The following is a 17,869-nucleotide window of genomic DNA, read 5'->3' on the forward strand; positions in this document are numbered from 1 at the left end:
GCCTTAAAAGTCTTGAATACAGTTAAAGCATTGGAAGTCTTAAATTCAGTTTAACTACCTGTTAAACTTCAGTGGTCACAAGTTGCTTTCCAATGTGCAAAGCACACAGAGTGAAGGACTTCCACAGATAGACAGTAAATGTCTATTAGAGACACTGAGAAGACCCTAGTATCTGAAAACAAGACCTTTATTCAGTAACCGCGCCGTTGCATTGTTTTTGACATTAAAATCATTTTTTTTCTTCATACAATACAGTGCAAAAAATACTTTCTCAGTCAGACTTTGGGGAAGTTAAGAAGTCGAATACAATCATCAATAGTCTCCAATGAGGAGGAGGGGAGGGTCTGACCAATCAGAGTACAGTATCAGACTAACATGATTAGAACATTGAAGGCCACTGACAGACTGAACAGGAATATTCTCACACATTTGTTTGGACACACACACACACACGCATACCTGTACAAACACTTGCATACACACAGCGTATAAACATACAGCATACAAACAGCGTAATTTCAAAATGCATTGTTGACTTGTAGGTAAAATGTAATGCAGACAGTATAAAATAAGTTAATTCGAACCGTAGTTTTAGCGAAAGTGTACATAGTTATCTTCATCGTCAGCAATAAGTAAACATCAATTACAACAGTTATATCGACGGTGGCAGCGAGAGGACAAAAAACTTCAGCATCACTTGAGTTCGACCCAGCTCTTGATTGGCACGTCAAGTGTCCATACAGCTGCGGAGGGAGGGACGGAGGGAGGGAGGGACTACCGCCCTTCCCTGACTCGTGATTGGCTGCGAGAGGCTGAGACAAAGCCCACTGTGCAGCCCAGAGGACGGGCTACTGGCTGTGTACAAGAACAAGAAAAAGCAAGAAAGAGAGAGACAGAGAGAGAGAGAGATGGAGCGATAAGGCAGAGAGGAAGAGCTGAGCTCATCACAGAAGATCTGACGGATCTAGAAGACGTAGATCTTGTCTCTCTGGACGGTGTCGAGGTCATCGTCCATGGTGAGGAGGACCTAAGAGGAAACAGCAGGGGTGAGCTTGTAGATTTTATATTATATATTTTTAAGATTTTAGGTCAATGAGCCAAATCTAAACATCAACTTTGCATTGTTGTGATTGCAGTCGATTTTCAATTATATCTGTTGTCAACAGAATTTTAACCAGGAATGTAGTGGGAGTTAAACCCACTCAAACTCAATTTACCCACTTTTTTCTGTTGCATTTTTATGACCTAAATGTATAGTATAGATCATAGCAAGTGGTATGAATCTGATGTAAGTTAGGCTATATGGAGATAGGGTGTTTTAGTTTAGTTTTTGTTGCTACTGGTGGTTCTCTTATGATCACTGACTGTAGGTCATACTTTACCCAGCCCATATTTACCCACTACATCACTGCTTTTAAATTGATGCCAACATGCGTAAACATACTAGTAGTGTAGCTACAGTTAGCTGTATCCTACAACTACATGGATGACCTGTGTAACAGTTGGTACACATTCTTAACACCCAGAAGACTTCTCTCAAATCCTCCATCCTTAGGAGTAATTGTACTGTGCATGCTGTATGCACGCACTAAAACACACACATACACACACACAGACGTGTCCGTACCAGAAAGGACCCAAACATGGCGATGGAGGAGAGGAAGTGCCAAATGTCGTGGTCATCAAAGAACAAGAGCAGGATACAGTCCCTGTTGTGTTCTCGAGACTCCGCTGGAGTTTTCTGTGATAGGGGAGGCCGGACGCACGCACGCGCACACACGCGCACACACGCGCACACACGCGCACACACACGCACACACACGCACACACACGCACACACACGCACACACACGCACACACACACACACACACACACACACACATCAGTACTGTTGTCCTGTACAGGGTACATGTGAGGTTGTGGTGCGGTGTTATCTAGAGTGACTCTAGATAATGTGTATGTAATGTTCGTACAGTTAATTGATGCCATATGATGTATGTATGAAGTGTTACATTATATGAGTACAGTATGATAGTATGTGAATATGATGAGGATGGAAATGATACTGTACTTTTCAGGCTGGGCTAGGGCAAAATTATTCTTACAAGCCAGAATGAAGGCAACTAGACCTGGAGGGCTAATGCTCAAAGTCCTTACATTCCACCTGTTTGTGTGTGTGTGCATGTTTCTATGTGTGTGTGTGTGTGTGTGTGTGTGTGTGTGTGTGTGCTACTGACCTGCCAGGTGCTGAGGCCCTGGAAGAAGAAAAACAGCGCGAAGCCCCACACCACGGCCGTGAAGAGAATACACACCACCGGCAGACACTGGATTCGCTCACCGCTCCGCAGCTACACACACACAGAATGAATTAGCTTTAATCTACAAAGTGTTTCAACCTTCAGACTGCTCTAATAATATTTCATTAACTAATGTTTAAATTACATAGTGCCGTAATTAAGAAAAAGAAATCTGATAAAATAAGATAGAATTATTTTGTTAGCCCAACAAAGACAAATAAACACACACATACACACACACACACACACACACCTTCATAATGATGTAGAAGGCAAAGTAGAGGAGCAGGTTGCAGATGGCGATGGCCAACAGGTAGGAGGCAAAGTCATTTGGTCTCTCTATGAGCCCATAGGCAGCTCTGCAGGGAGGGAATAGGATGGAGGGAGGAGAGAGAAAGATTATGTCATCCTTTAGTCCTGCATGATGAGAGCCACTCTAAATTCAAACAAATTCACATTAGCTGTATTTAGCTCCATTTTAAATAAAAAAGACCCAGTGTTTACTTACAGAGACCAGTTGACTATGTTCCCCATCACCAGCAAAACCATGCGGTCCTGACACACAGAGGGAGACAGATGACTTACAAACAGCAAACTATAGCTCAAGGTGTTCTTTAAGAGCATCAATGTGAACAATAGCAAATACCAAACAATATGACAGAAATATGCAACATTTCCTGTCTGATATCAAGATATGTGTGGGCTGGATCTCAGTTTCTGAATAAACTAACTAGACTCGATTAATTCCATGCAAACCCAGGTTAATGGGGGGAAATCATGGCAACGCTTCAATACAAATATACTGATACATACTGTGCCAGTCTGTACTCACAATGTACATGGGTCCACTGCATTGTCTTATGCAGTCTGTGTAGATGACATACACCATCCTGCGCAGGATCCCAGAGTCTGAGACAAATAAACACAGACATGAGCATGAGGGAGAGTTGATGCAATGACAAGCTAATGTGTAAAACACTGACACAAGACTGACTGTAAACTGGTACCAAGGTTAAAAAGAGAACACCATCCATCGTCATTGAATCCATAACAGGACGTCCATGAGTGACACTACTCTAACTGTATTAACACTTAGCCATGAAGACTCCAGGCTAGTGGGCTTAGAGTTAGGGGTGTTGGCTCTTGGCTCTTACCAAGCCTCCATCGGCCCATGTAGTAGAGCTGGGTGCTGAGAAGGAGGGTGGCCAGGATGTGGATCACTGAGAATACGATCCAAAACACTGTGTTGCCTCTCCCAAATACCTGTAAATGATCACCACAAACATTAGCAAAAAATGTTCTTCTACCATTTCACACGGTGTGCGTCCGTGTGTGTGTGTGTGTGTGTGTGTGTGTGTGTGTGTGAGAGAGCGTGTGCTTACCACTCCCAGCACAGAGAAGAAGATGACGGCAGCCAGGCAGGCGTAGGCAGTGTAAGCGCTGGCATTGATGTCCGGGTGTCTCTTCTGATACAGCTTCAGCATACACAGCCCTGCTATCATGTACATGAAGGACGTGTCTGGACACACAGAGAGAGAAACATTCATATACACACCTCTGCTATCATCTAACAAAACGATAAAGGAATAGAATACAATGGAAACCACTGCAGATTGTGCCATGGCCCTGGCTCTGATTTCATGACTCGGAACACTTCCATGACCTAAAAATGTCATTCCTTCCTTGTTTGTTGATGTTTTTAAGCTAAGAAAAGTTCCAAAGGGGTAAACAGTCTGGTTTGCACTACAGTTGGGCTGCTGCAGAGAGAAACAGCGGAAAACCACCACCTGACGCAACAAATGCATCAAACAAGTTAGAAAATTAATTCTGCTATATGACCCATTTGTAAAATTTCCTGATATTCCCTGTCTGGAATACACCTCTCAAAATTCAATGATATTCCAGAAACTCTGGTGATGGAACTTTAATCAACGCTCTTGTAGATGATCTCACTGAAATACCAGAGAGCTGAGACAAATTTTACATCAGATAGTCTAGATGGAACTTCTGCTACATGTAGAAGGAGGCAACAGAGGATACATGGAGTCCTAACCAGAAAACAAGCAGTCTTACCGAACTGGAAGTTGGTGTAGTTGGGACAGACGTGGTAGCAGGCGCTGAGCAGGCCCTCCATCATCAGAGCTGTTCCCATGGCGTAGAACAGACCAAAGTGCTTAGGGATACCGCACTCCTGAGAGGAGAGAGGGGGAGCGAGACAAAGAGGGAGGGTCAGATTATGAGAATGAACTGATAATTAATGGATGAAGAAATAAATAATGAACGTTACTCTATAGGTCCCTACTCAAACTGTGGTAAGTAGGGTCCATTACATTACATGCACCAGAAGATGTTAGCACTCCATGTTCAGTCCCTGTTCCCCGTTTCTTATTTATTTTATTGTGAACAATATTACTCAAGTGTCCCTTAGGTGCCTGTGTGAGCTTGCATGTCTTGTTATGTGCCTGTATCCTCCCTTCACTCCCTCCCTCTTATTTATTTAAGCAATGAGCCACAAGAGGCCGTGGTTTACAAGGATTTTAGAAGAGCTAAGAAGTGGAGTGTCTAAAACCCTGTTCAAGGCTGTTCAAAAATGATTGTAAATCACAGCCTCTTGTGGCTTGTTGCTTTTAACAGCGGTAATGTATAAAGAATGCAATTGTTCAATATTATTAGTCCACCTAACAATAAAGCTCTTGAACAGCAGCTAAAAAACAGTTGCTAAGTGACATGGAAGCACCGGTATGGGTGGCGATTAATATTAATATTTCAATTAACTGTTGTGAGGTCAAAGGTGTATGTTTACTGGCCATTTTATGACTGTGAATGGAACTCAGAGGACAGGAACTATCCTGTTTAGAATTTACTGTGAACAATGTGACTACTCCTGTGTGTCCTGTGTGAGCCTGTATGTCTGTAGGTGCCTGTACTGTGTTTGTGCGTACATCTTCATGTGTGTGTGTGTGTGTGCCTCACCAGTGCGTTGAGGTCATTGCGGACCAGGGCTCGGTTGTGGACGATGTCTCTCTTGAGGACGATGAGGAGGAAGAGGAGTCCCAGCATCACGTAACCAAGGTTACTGAGGATGTTGTTGAACGCACTGTATGGGACAGCCATGGCATACATTCACACAGGTTGTGTAAACAGTTGGCCATATTGTTTGATTTTGCAATAATATGCATGCAATACACGCACGCACACAACCAGACACATGACCACACACCTTAGAGCTCCCAGGGGGTGGGCACACAGGAAGTTGTAGTAGCAGATGTCCTGGTTTCCTGTGACATTGACAACCTGAGCAAGAGAGGGAGAGTTTTCACCATGCATCTACTACATGTTCGTGTGTTGCTGGCTTAACAGATATGGACACAATTTAAACACACTACATGATATGACAGTTTATTTGTCATCAGCGTACCGTCTGATAGGTGATGACCAGTTGGATGACTGGCAGGGCGTAGAACACAGCGATGGTGGCAATGTTCCTGAGGAGAGGATGACACAGATCATTACTGCAACTCTAAAGAACTGGCATTGTTATATACCACATTAAGAATGAGGTCATATTTGCTCCTACTGCTGCTCTGATGAGCAGTCCTTAATGGAGCCAGTAATCTCAGTCTTCCTCTTAGTATAGCTGATAGTTTTGTTGGTAAGATTGCTTTGTTTCTTTATTTCACAGCTCTTTGTTATATACTAGCATTTTTATTTATGTATTTATTAAATCAGTGGCTCCCAAAATGGGGTCCAGAGACACAGAGTCTTTGACAGGTTTAGAGTTTAACGGCATTATTATGTAAATCTCTCACAGAATATAGAACTCTGATTACAGCTTTCAAAGTCTCCACTTTTATGTCCCCACAAAAAAAAGCACAAAATCACATTCAAAAATAACAAATTGTTCTCAAATGGCATCCCTGGGACAAAGTCTTTTTGGGAGTCTGTGGCCAATTGTGGGGCCTGGACCAAGATTTGGAAGATTAATGAATCTTTGTTCAATGTTATTCTGCCATGGTATTTGTCGCTCTCCGTCTCCCCAGAGTCCTCACCAGAAGTATATTTGGTATTTCTTGCTGAGGATCCTCTTGTCTTTGCGAGCCAGGTCAGACACACACAGGAATTTCTGCAATAAGGAGAGGAGACCATCACTGATAGTCATCATCAGGGCAAAATAGGCAACAGAAAGAATGGACACTCACACATATTTGCTCCATGCCACAAAAGTTTACTGGTGACAACGATTCAATCCTCCTTGGATCTTCGTCAGGTCAGAAAAGTTTGAAAAATAAAAACCAAGCCCATATTTATACATCATGCACTCCCATAGGCTGACAAGCTCTATGGTGGCAGGTGTGGTTAACCATCCAAACCGCCCAGGGTGATAAACATCCAAAAATACTTAAATCAATAAAGTACATAGAAAACAAATACATATTATATAAATATATTATATAAATATAAATATATATAAATATATAATATATAAATATATTAATATATATAAATATATTATATAATATATTATATAAATAAATACATATTTATAGAACTTCTTACATGAATTTAAGATTTCTTCTTTTCCTTAGCTGAATACAAAAAAATTTTTTTTGAACGTAGGTTATGTAGTATTTTCTGATATATGGGATTCTGTATGTGATATTTTGTTTATATATCTGATATACATGTATGTTTGATATTTTTGAAGTATGGCTTTTGTACTACTGTTTTTTGCTCTATGTATTTGTTTTCTATGTACTTTATTGATTTGTTTAAGTATTTTTGGATGTTTATCACCCTGGCCGGTCTGGATGGTTAACCACACCTGCCACCATAGAGCTTGTCAGCCTATGGGAGTGCATGATGTATAAATATGGGCGTGGTTTCTATTTTTCAAACTTTTCTGACCTGACGAAGATCCAAGGAGGATCGAAACGTTGTCACCAGTAAACTTTTGTGGCATGGAGCAAGTGTGCAGACTCCTTTTATTCATTGACACAGTTCTTCTGATAGCCTTGTACCTACGTGATGTGCGTATAACTACTCCTTCAACACTCACACTTATTGACATGTCTAATATTTATAGAAGATCTAACCATATTACAATCACAGCTAACTTTTTCTTTAACAACAGTCTATAAGATAATAATAATAATAATAATAATAATGATAATAATCTTTATTTATAGAGCACTTTTCAAAATCCACGTTACAAAGTGCTTCACAAAGGCAGCAAAATAAAAATAAAACAGACAAGTCATAAAATTATCAGGTTTTAAAAGAAAACAGATAAAAACAATTTGGTGTATAAAAACCAATATAGTGTAGGAAAAGATAAGAACAGGAAAAGAAAAACATTTTTTAAAGGAAATAAAAGACAGATCCAAAGGAAATTAAAACTCAAGTAAAATCAGGAAAGGCTGTCCGATAAAAGTAAGATGGTGAGCAATGATAATGTGTGTTGAAACAGAGAGGCGAGGCGTACCTTGGTGCGCACAATGTTTTTGTCTGAGTCGATGTCGGCCAGTGTGTCGTAGTCATCCTCCTCCACGGAGCTCAGAGACTCCTGCCGGCTTCGTCCAACGCTGTCCAATGACCGCTCTGATGGAGGGAGGGAAGGACAAGGTGGAATAGAGAAAAAAAGGATTTAAGATGATTGGAGGGACAATTGGAGCCATTAGAGGGATGATGGGATTTAATGGAAAATTTCAAGGATGCCAAGGTGTTAATCACACCGTTACGAATAATCAGAGAATTTGCAATTTTCAAAAATGTTAAACATGGCATAGAAATATTCAAATGATTGTTCATGCTTTGATCTGTGCTTTATCAGTATTGTCACCATTGTTACCAGTATTGTCATTTCAATGTCACCAAACAACTGGAAAGGAAGAAAACTGGCCACTCCCTGGCCACACATAACTATGCACAGTTCTTCAGTTTCAATCTTGAACCAATTCAAACTTAAACCCCTTTGACATTACATCAACATCTAGATCTCCTTGAAGTATGATTGATATGGTGCTGATTGGTGGGGTGAACTGATTTGGCTGATTATAAAGCAGCGTGTCACCGATGCGGATGGCTATGTGGTGAAGGTGACTGAGGATTGGTCGACGTTTGAAAGGCTCCTGTCCTGATGAACAAAAACACACACAGACAACCAATGAAGGACCAGAGCCGTTCGTAGGCCGCCAGTCGCTGGCCAAGTGGTGAGAGGCTGTGGAGGAATACTGCGGAGTGATAGTGGTGGGCCAGTAACACTGTGTGTGTGTGTGTGTGTGTGTGTGTGTGTCCATACCCATGTATCCATAGTTGTTGTCAGTTGATGTGGCGCTGTCAGTGACGGCCTCTGAACTCAGTGTGCTGCCATTGTCAGCTGGAGAGGAGGAAGGTGGTGAGACGGATGTGATTCGATCTCTCTATGCAAAACAAAGCCTAACCTAAACTAAACTAAACTTCCTTCCATGTCAGAGAAAGTGACTTCAGTAGCCAAAACTCACCAAAGGAGCCGTATTCGTATGGTGAGGCTGGAGTCTTTCCTGTGGACGCACACATACATACATACAGGTAAAAATCCCAATCCAGTATCCCATAACAAAATGTACATGCACAAACAAGCACAAGTACAAGCAACACCAGTTAGTAACTTAACTACGACACTATTGCAGATTGCAGACTGTTAATGTGAACTCAGAGAGGTAAGGGAGAGCATCGACACATGCAGGGATGCAATCAGAATGCAGGAAAATAATGTCTGTAGGGGAGAATCAGGAATATTTTAATGGAAGGAATTCTGATTACAAATAAATGGGAGTTGGGTGACATGGTAGCGTTGCTGAATGGGTGAAGCTGTGACGGTTAAGAAATGGTGCAGTGAGTGAGAGGAAATTGTTGAAAGACTATCCGTGTCCTTCAGTTTATAATCAAGATCACGTCAGTATACACTGAAGTGAATGGCCACAGACACAGACACTTCTCTCCAGATGGTAGGTTCCAATCCAAACTATGTATTTTTACATTGCTGCTGAACCAAATCTAAACATGTACTTTTGTGTTTTTGTTTGCCTGTCATGGGGTTAGCTATGTTGACTTTAACATTCACCCGTCTCCACTGTCGACAGACTGTAAAATGGTAAGAACTGATAACTTTGTGATGTTATCAGAAAGAAAGATAGAGTGGTAGCAATGCCAGCCCACAAGCACCTGGATGGGTCATGTGTAGTAGTCAGTAGTTCCATTATGCAAGGCATGTAAACAACTGTATAACAAACACGCTATTACCCAAATCCAAAACAGTCCTAAAGAAGTACCATGTTTATGTTACTATGCAATGTTAGCAAGAATCAGGATTGTAGCCATAGAATTAAGATTAAAGTGTAAAAAGGATACTAATCTTTATTGCTATGCCCTGATGAAGGCCGTGTGTGGCCGAAACATGTTGGCTTGATTTTATCCGTTCGACCATGAACTAGCCTTTGATTAAAGCTTTTTAATCATATGAAGAGTGCCTTGGATTCGCCTTTTTTTTTTTTTTTTTTTTTTAAGATTAAAGTGTGTTTATTATTCCATTCTATGAATTCTGTGTCTATGGTAAGTGAATTATGTGGGTTAATGAGTGCAGAGCTCCTGCAGACGAACACATAGTGTGAGAAAGGGCATGATAGCTGTAACTGTGTCATTATACCATCTCCATTCTTACCAAGCAGAGAGGCTGTGCCACACATTCGCATGAGGAAGAGAGGGTGAAAGACACATTCAATACAGACAGAATTTTAAATTTGTACATAAAAAACTTATTAAATGATTATTTTGTTATAGAATAGAAACTAATGTTATGGGTAGTTTGTTTTAGCATCATACATATTACGTCATCTATACAGTACAGGTTCAAAGAAAAAAATGGTATGCTCCATACACCCTCTAACGAACCCCTAGTGGGCCAGTCCATTATAGCTAGTTGCCGGGATACCTGTCTCCGCAGGCGACATGTCAGCAGGATTCAGAAGCACCTCTCTCCTCTTGTTCATTCTGCAGAGAAAGACAGGGAAGGACTCAGGATGCAAATTAACATGTTTTGTATTCAGTCTAATCTTGCTCTTGTAGTGGTTACATGAATCTACATTCAGCAGTCACAGACCCATACCTCTGGGTTGGACTGGGACACTGGCCTTGCAAGATAACTCTATAAAGGATATTAAATCCTTTAATTAGTTATCTCAATTGGTGTGAGAGAAAACCTCATCTGGTTCTAAACCACAAGCTGTATATCTGTGTTGTACTGTGGATTGTATATAGCAGGGACACAGGGGACGTTGTGTGTATCACTACTAATGAGCAACTTGACTCACAGGGACAAATATCTTGCTCTCCAGACAGCAGTGAGCAAGGCATGTGAAATGGAGGTGGGTGTACTGGCAGACTGAGTGTTTGGTTTCAGAGAAAACACTAAATCTTACCGTTTGTTTTCCAGACAGGCCACCAAGAAGGTGAGCAGGTAGAAGGAGAGGAAGATGCCCAGACAGAACAGCATGCCCATCACGTACACCTCCGCTGTGGAGCGTGCAGACAGAGAGCATATTCAAGTGTTGGTACTGCATAATGCAACAGCAACGCTACAGCTTACACCTGGGACATGGAGAGAGATGTGTGGTATGCAGCATGTACCCTACATACAGAAATTAAGTTTTCTTCAATGTTCATAATCATTTTGACTCTCTGAACAGAGGAGTTTCAATGTTGCAAATCCTCCCTCCATGTCTTCCTCAACAACATCACCCAAAACACAATTTGATTCTAAGTATGACATTAAACTGTATACAGTAAGGCTGGGTACTGGCAAGGACCTCACAATACGATATGTATCACGATACATGGGTCACGATACGATTGTATCATGATACATTGCGATACGATGCATATTTCGATGCATTGCAATACAATTCAGATAATTTACTGAAAATTTAAAAATAGAGCTGAAAATACAACTTGCTGTGTACCACCTGGGTAGTCTAATATGTACATCACATTATATTGATAACTCAGTGGACAAATTGAGTCAAAACTATTGAATTCAAAGGGATTTGAGGGAAATTTAAGGACATTTTAAATCTGTTTAAAACATGAATCATTTTTTTTAATGTATCGATACGAGGGGCTGGAAAATCGATACAGTATCATGGAAAAAAATATTGCAATACTCAGCTGTATCAATTTTTTTGCACAGCCCTAGTATACAGTATGTAATATGTAAAGCTAGTATGTTTTATACTTACCCATCCACACATCTGAAATGAGAATGCACTGCTCACTGCTTTTACTGGTTTTGTTTTAAGGGCACATTGACAATACTTGTAATAAGTATTTGTTATTTTTTCAACAGCACTAGGTCTACCAACAGCCAAGCTTGACATTAATACTTGAAAAAAATAATCAATCAACATTTCAAAAGCTTTTGGATATGTATAATTTATTCCTGTAGGTTTTCCAGTCCTGGAGAACAAAACTTTCAAATTCCATGACTTTTCAAAGTTTTCCACGACCTTGCGAACCCTGGGTTTTGAATCGAAATGTTGCTCTGTAGGTTATACTTAAGCAGAAATAAAACGAGTAGAAGACGGTGATAAAATCATTTATCAGACAGAAGACAATATTCACAGTCTGAACTGTTCATGTTTGTACAGATGTGACTCACAGTTGATGGCGGGGGAGACCACCACGTCAATGACCTTGCTGCGGTTGCCGGCGTCAATCAGCTCATCAGGACGGAGGGGGTAGAAGCGCAGCGGACCCCCGCACGCCTCGTCCTCCGTTTTCACCACTACCACCACGTAGAAACTGTTGCTGGGAAAATCCTTTCTCTGGACGTCAGGGAGAGGCAGAGAGACGAGAGGACTCAACTGATGGCCTGTCCAAAGAATGAGCTCAAACATCAGCAAGATATGGCTGTTTCAGCCAGAACCAGTCGGCTTGTGTGTTAGAGCTGTCTGTGCTTTGAATGCTAGAAGTTTTGTCACAAATTGTAATATTTGTACCGTAACCCAGCGCTGTGTAAGTGATTGTGTGTGTGACGCTACCTGCACAGTGATGGCACCTTTTTTGGTCATGGTCTGGTACATCCCAATGAAGGCCACGTTGTTGTCAAGATCATACACAGGGCACTGAAAAGAGAAAGAGAGAGTGAGAGAGCGAGAGAGTGAGAGAGAGAGTGTGAGAGAGAGAGAGAACGAGAGAGAGAGAGAGAGAGAGAGAGAGAGGGAGCAAAGATTGAAGTAAGAAAGAACAAGAGATAGAATGAGAGAAAGAGAAAATACAAAAGAGCAAAAGAAAGAGTGAAAGGTTGAGATTAAGGCAGAAAGAAAGCAAGCAAGCAGTAAAATGAGCGAGAACAAAGGAAAGAGCAAAAGCAAGATTGGCAGAACAAAAGAAAGAGTAATTGGGCATAAGAAAGCACGTGGGAGTGAAAGAAAGAAACAAAGAAAGACTATCACTGTGGACTCTTCAGAACCTCATGATATTGATATTATACTGTATATCATCATTGTCACACGGGGACCCAACACTGCCCCCGTGTGAGCAAAGAGTGCGACTGCATGGTGACCGCCCAGTCAGGGGCCACCAGAGGACAGCAGCAGTCTTACTGAAGGGGGGGGGGGGGTCATCTGGGGTAAATTTCTGTAGCGGTCATACCAGGATGTCCTGGATGGACATGACGGAGCAGGGGAAGGTCATCTCTGAGTTGACTTTGACGATCACCGTGTCCACCCCGTCTGGAAAGACATACTTGAAGTACTGTGAGGAAGAGCAGGAGGAGGAAGAGGAGAGGAGAGGAGGAGTCAGGAAGGGAGGAATAAGAGCATGGCATTAGAAAACACACTGCGGTTCTTGAAATTAACGGCAGTGTTGAGTGAACTGTCAACTGCTTGGGATGCAATATACCATGATTGCATGTGTTCAAATCAGCTCAAACCTTTCTGCTGTCTTTCTTCATTATCTAGTATAGGTGGATGTGATTATTGCAACTACAACAAAAAATAGGAGATAATCGAACAAAAGAAGGCAAATGAGGCCATCGCCAATAGACACAAATCGAAGCCTTGTGTCACATCCATGACTGACTAGATGGTAAACTAGGGGTGACTGAAAGGTTTCTCCTGATGCAACCGGTACAAAACAGAAGCTCCTTCTTCCTTTCAAAAGCAGAACATGTGTCATGAGACAAAAAGCATGGATGTCAATGCATATTGAATAGTGTTGTCAAACAGAAATCCCCCCATTGTGCTCTTCCTCTTCATCACATGTGCTTTCACAGACTTAGCTCTCGTTTCTCATCATTTCTGCCCCTCTCTCTTTCTCCATCTACTCATTTCTAATTTTAATATCACTCTTGGTCATGACCTTTATTTTTTGTTGTAAGGAATTTCTTGGTGCCTATCTCCTTTACCACACAGGCAAACACAAACACACACACAAAGCTATGTGATGAAGCCGTTTTACCTGTGGCTGGGATGGCGAGGCAGTGAAGCTGAATTTCTTATCTGTCCTGTAATCAATGTGAAAATAAAAAAAATCAGACACACCAGGCCGTCACTATCAATTACCACAAAAGATACCCTGATAGCAACTATATTAATGACAGCGTGTGTGTGTGTGTGTGTGTGTGTGTGTGAAACATCACTCACTGCAGGGTAAAGCGGTCAACGCGGCTGACCCTGAGCTGGTAGTGCGTGCCCAGGCTAGATAGGGTGGACACGTCCACAAAGAAGTACTGGGTCTCGGAGGCGGCCCGGGTCGGAGGCTGGCACAATGTCCGGCCCACATGGGCGTATGGGTACTTCCTCTGGTACCTGAGAGAGAGAGAGAGAGAGAGAGAGAGAGAGCGAGAGAGAGGAAGAGAGCAAGAGACAAGAGGAGTAGTGATTGAAAGACAGAGAGAAAAAAAGCGAAAGACAAAGCTAGAGTTCCCATTAAAGTTGCTTGAGTTTCATAATATAGTGTGCTATCATGCCTAGTTGCCTACATTGCCATATTAATGAGTTACACTGCAACTCAGGTGGCTGGAGGGGCAACATGATTTGACATCATTTATCAAGGCTCTTTTCCATCCAACAGACTAGGGAGCCACTTTTAAAGTAATGGATCATCCAGATTGACTATGTGAAGAAACATCAAAGAAAAATCAAACTGAAAAAGAAGAACTTGTTTTAGGTGAGGGGATTTCATTCATGATTCAATACAACACATCATTGTAACAGTAGTTTAAACTTTAACCAGGAAGTAGGCTACATCTTCAATAAGCTCTGTGCAAAGTCAATAAAAACCTCCTGCTCTTAACAATGTTGCTAACTGTACAGTAAGTTTAGTGTTTTATGCAAGGCATGTGACACGTGGCGACTAGGTGAAACAGAAGTAACCATTCTCTGATGACTCTGAGGTAGCTCATTTACAGTAAGCTGGACTCCTCGGATCTAGGGAACTGCAAGTGAAAGTCCAAGGTCCACTAGTGACTTGCTGATGCATGCCTGGCCACCTGACTGCACAAGCAAGGCTCTGGCTCAGCATTTCTGGCGTTGCACAACCATATAGAGTGTGGGAGACACAGATCACATCACAGATGGGCTGTTGGCCAATGACTGATAAACAGCTGAACTTCCAACCCGTTATGAAATCCCACCCTATGAAACCAGGTTACACTGGAAATCTGTCCCACACCCACTGAAGTACAAACCAGAGCATATCACAGACTGTGGAGGTTGTGTCAGTCTTGAGGGCCAATACAGACAACAGGCTATGAACAATACAGTAAACTGTAAAATGTCAACTAGCCAGTGTTTCCTTTAAATTCATTTAGCTGCAGTGGCCTCCCACATTTAATGTAATGTAAATAAATGAAAATTCATCACCTGGCCTTATTGCTCACCCTGTCCTAAAAATAAATAACAATTGCAATTACAGAACGACTGTCCATATATCACAGTATAAATCTCAAAATAAGAGTCATACTTAAACTGCTATACCTCCTGGAATAAGCCCAGGAGTGAACCTGGGTCTCACAACCAAACCTCCATCCCTCACATCTAAAAAAAATTCTACAGAAATCACCACAACTAACATTCACATATTCCCTTCTTTTACAAGGCTTTTAAGCACCTCTGTGTATATTATCTGTGTAAATCATCTCATGACCTGAAGCCATAAATGTGTAAAGTCTAAGGAAGAACAGCACAAACAGCCAGACACTCCCATGGAGAAGCTCTGGATCATTACTTTATTGACAATGTGAATATGTGCTGCTAGTTACAAGGACACACATAAAGGTCTAGTCTAAAAACTGTCTTGAACAGGCTTAGGCCTATTCAGTGTTCTGGATACTGGCCCTTACAGTCCACCTATGACTGTTTTGCCTTGTTTTGGCATTCTGACATGCCTTAATGTGATAGCACACTGTAGGGTCACAGCTAATCTTAACCTAGCACCAACATGTCATTCTCTTTCTCATTTTGTATGGGAGAGAATGCCACATCAAACTCCACTGCAAATTCCAGCAGTTTAAAGTTGCTTGTTTATTAAGATATGCACCACACAGAACATGACCTAAGACAGCTTGTTAGGGTGTGGTAAATTCCGCAATCCGCATACATATGATCCACCAAGCAACATTTTATTGAAAGAAGTTGTGCTTGGTGGCACATATATATGCTTAATTTACATAAGAACCCTATCGATTCGGAAAAGGTTTAAGTCATGTTCTGTGTCGTACGCAGTTTTTAGATAAGCATGCATACAGTTTGTAGATAAGGCAACATTTCACTGCCTGAATTCACAATAGAGTTTGACGTGACACTCTCTTCTATGCAAAGAGAGAATGGTGCATATCAGGGCTTGTCTCAACCCCGCTCTACAATTTACAGAACAGTATTGGTTGAGACCTCAAAGGATTTAGGCTAATAGGTTGCTACTAAGTAGAGAGGGCAATCAAGCATTCTGCTGGCCATCTCATGAAGCAAGCCAGAAGCGATTTTTGAAGTGATTTCGTCCATCCACATCTGTCAGAACTCTAGAGGAACCTCGGGGGGGAGGGGATTCCTATAGGACTCAGGGAAAGCTGAGCAGGTGGCAACTGGCAAGATACATTAGATGGAAGAGGGTGGGGTGGGAGTGAATTGAAACCACAGGGACCAAAGCAATCTACATGAGTTCCTTTTAGGCTGGTTGTAAGCAGTTTAGATCATCCCTCCCGAGGCCTCCTGCATACACTGATGTAGTGTATGCACTAGTGTCCTAGTGTGTGTAGTGGGGCTACTTACAGTCCTCTCAGGATGAGTGGGACCTGGAAGGACAGCACAGCCTGCTTCTGCCGAACCACGAAAAGGATCGGACTCTCCAATCCCTCTGACATCACATCCACAGACACACGCACCCCCTCCGTCTGAGACCCAAAGAGAGAGGCAAGAGAGAAAGAGAGGGATTGTCATTTACATTATACTCGATAGAGTCTGATACAATAAATCCAAACCAAATGTACGTCTAGTACTACTTGGAGTATAGCTGTGCTACTACAAGGTGAACTCACCTTATTCCTGGAGATAGTGTGATTGAAAGCGTAGATGGTCTGGTTGTCACTTGTAACCGTCTCATTATAGGTGACATCAAACTCTGCGTCTTTCTGGACCACCTTTTTGGTTTCCCCCACCGCCCCAGTACCGCATCCAAGGTGGGTCAGGCATAACCACAACAGGGCTGCAAACCCGGGTCGAGTCCAACAGTGAACATGTCCAGAGCTGGTCTTGTGTCGAGATTTCCAGCAACTCCTTAAAACCATTTCTTGAATCGTATGTCTGACAACGTCTTCCGAAGCTGGCGACTTGTGTCTAACGTTATCCGAGCCTGTTTAGCGACACTAACGAAAACTGCACCTCATTCAACAACAATTACTCGGATAGCAAGCTGGCTAGCTCATATGTACCTTACAATAACAGCAGCTAACTGACAAGCTAGACAGGCAGCAGGATGTTTACAACGGTCAAAGACTTGTTTCGCGTCTTACTGTCATCCGTGACAAACCCGAAGTTATAAGAAACAACTAAGAATATGAGTTTCGAGACACCGATATGTCTCAACCCCCCTTCCTCTTTAAACAGCAAGTGCTGGTAGGCTGCTAGCTAGCTGGCTAACGTTAGCACCGTTAGTTCTTACGCTGGCAAGGCAGCTCCATATTTTGATACCGAAGTTCGGTTCCCGTGAAGCGGGCCGTGTCGAAAATAAGGCAGTTGCGAGTGTTTTTTCGAGTCGGTCCAATGTGAACAATTGTCATGGCGTGTAATCGCAGCGGCAAGGCATTGTGCAAGTGTTTTCTTGTGTTGAAAGCCAAGAGCTATGTTTATAATGGGGTGAAATCTGTGTCATTAGCGCCCCCCTCCACGCTCAGACAGTAAACAAACCAAACCTAGCACGACGTGATGACGTCATGTTCTATCGCTGCCTTTATATCTGTCGTAAATATTACCATTACAATTTTCTATGATATTTGAATTGCTAAAATGTGAGAGCATGAAAGCCATTTGAACAATTAATT

General features: G+C 42.0%; 1 protein-coding gene across 5 annotated transcripts; it reads right to left on the reverse strand.

Moving 5' to 3' along the window:
* Window positions 1-188: 188 nt before the first annotated feature.
* On the reverse strand, window positions 189-17,648 carry sidt2 (SID1 transmembrane family, member 2). Of its 5 annotated transcripts, none has more exons than XM_071538899.1 (27): window positions 16,868-17,648; window positions 16,602-16,723; window positions 13,977-14,141; window positions 13,792-13,837; window positions 12,985-13,086; window positions 12,372-12,455; window positions 11,990-12,155; window positions 10,755-10,848; window positions 10,268-10,326; window positions 9,998-10,009; window positions 8,799-8,837; window positions 8,597-8,674; window positions 8,369-8,431; window positions 7,781-7,896; window positions 6,348-6,421; window positions 5,717-5,783; window positions 5,519-5,592; window positions 5,272-5,395; window positions 4,372-4,489; window positions 3,681-3,817; window positions 3,453-3,561; window positions 3,131-3,207; window positions 2,807-2,853; window positions 2,552-2,657; window positions 2,239-2,349; window positions 1,628-1,741; window positions 189-1,027 (listed from the first exon to the last, which is right to left on the reverse strand). In XM_071538899.1, exons 1-27 carry the CDS (start codon window positions 17,114-17,116, stop codon window positions 965-967), a joined length of 2,616 nt encoding a protein of 871 aa, XP_071395000.1. In that variant the 5' UTR covers window positions 17,117-17,648; the 3' UTR covers window positions 189-964. The 5 variants fall into 5 exon arrangements, with proteins under 5 accessions (XP_071395000.1, XP_071395001.1, XP_071395002.1 ...); XM_071538900.1 differs by having other exon boundaries at window positions 9,983-10,009; XM_071538901.1 differs by lacking the exon at window positions 8,369-8,431.
* Window positions 17,649-17,869: the final 221 nt, after the last annotated feature.

Source organism: Centroberyx affinis, unplaced genomic scaffold (genome assembly GCF_046629955.1).
Source record: "Centroberyx affinis isolate AG114_WGS23_722 - 3 ecotype Tasmania unplaced genomic scaffold, CSIRO-AGI_Caff_v1 ptg003367l_1, whole genome shotgun sequence".
Taxonomy (NCBI): Eukaryota; Metazoa; Chordata; class Actinopteri; order Beryciformes; family Berycidae; genus Centroberyx; species Centroberyx affinis.

Bases quoted from the DNA above. Each gene is read 5' to 3' on its own strand.
- sidt2 (XM_071538900.1), bottom strand. From the start codon at position 17,116: ATGGTTTTAAGGAGTTGCTGGAAATCTCGACACAAGACCAGCTCTGGA. The intron at 5,784-6,347 runs GTGAGGACTCTG...TCCTCTCCTCAG, and splicing joins AAATACCAAATATACTTCTG to GAACATTGCCACCATCGCTG. The intron at 2,350-2,551 runs GTGTGTGTGTGT...GTGTGTGTGTAG, and splicing joins CCTTCTACATCATTATGAAG to CTGCGGAGCGGTGAGCGAAT.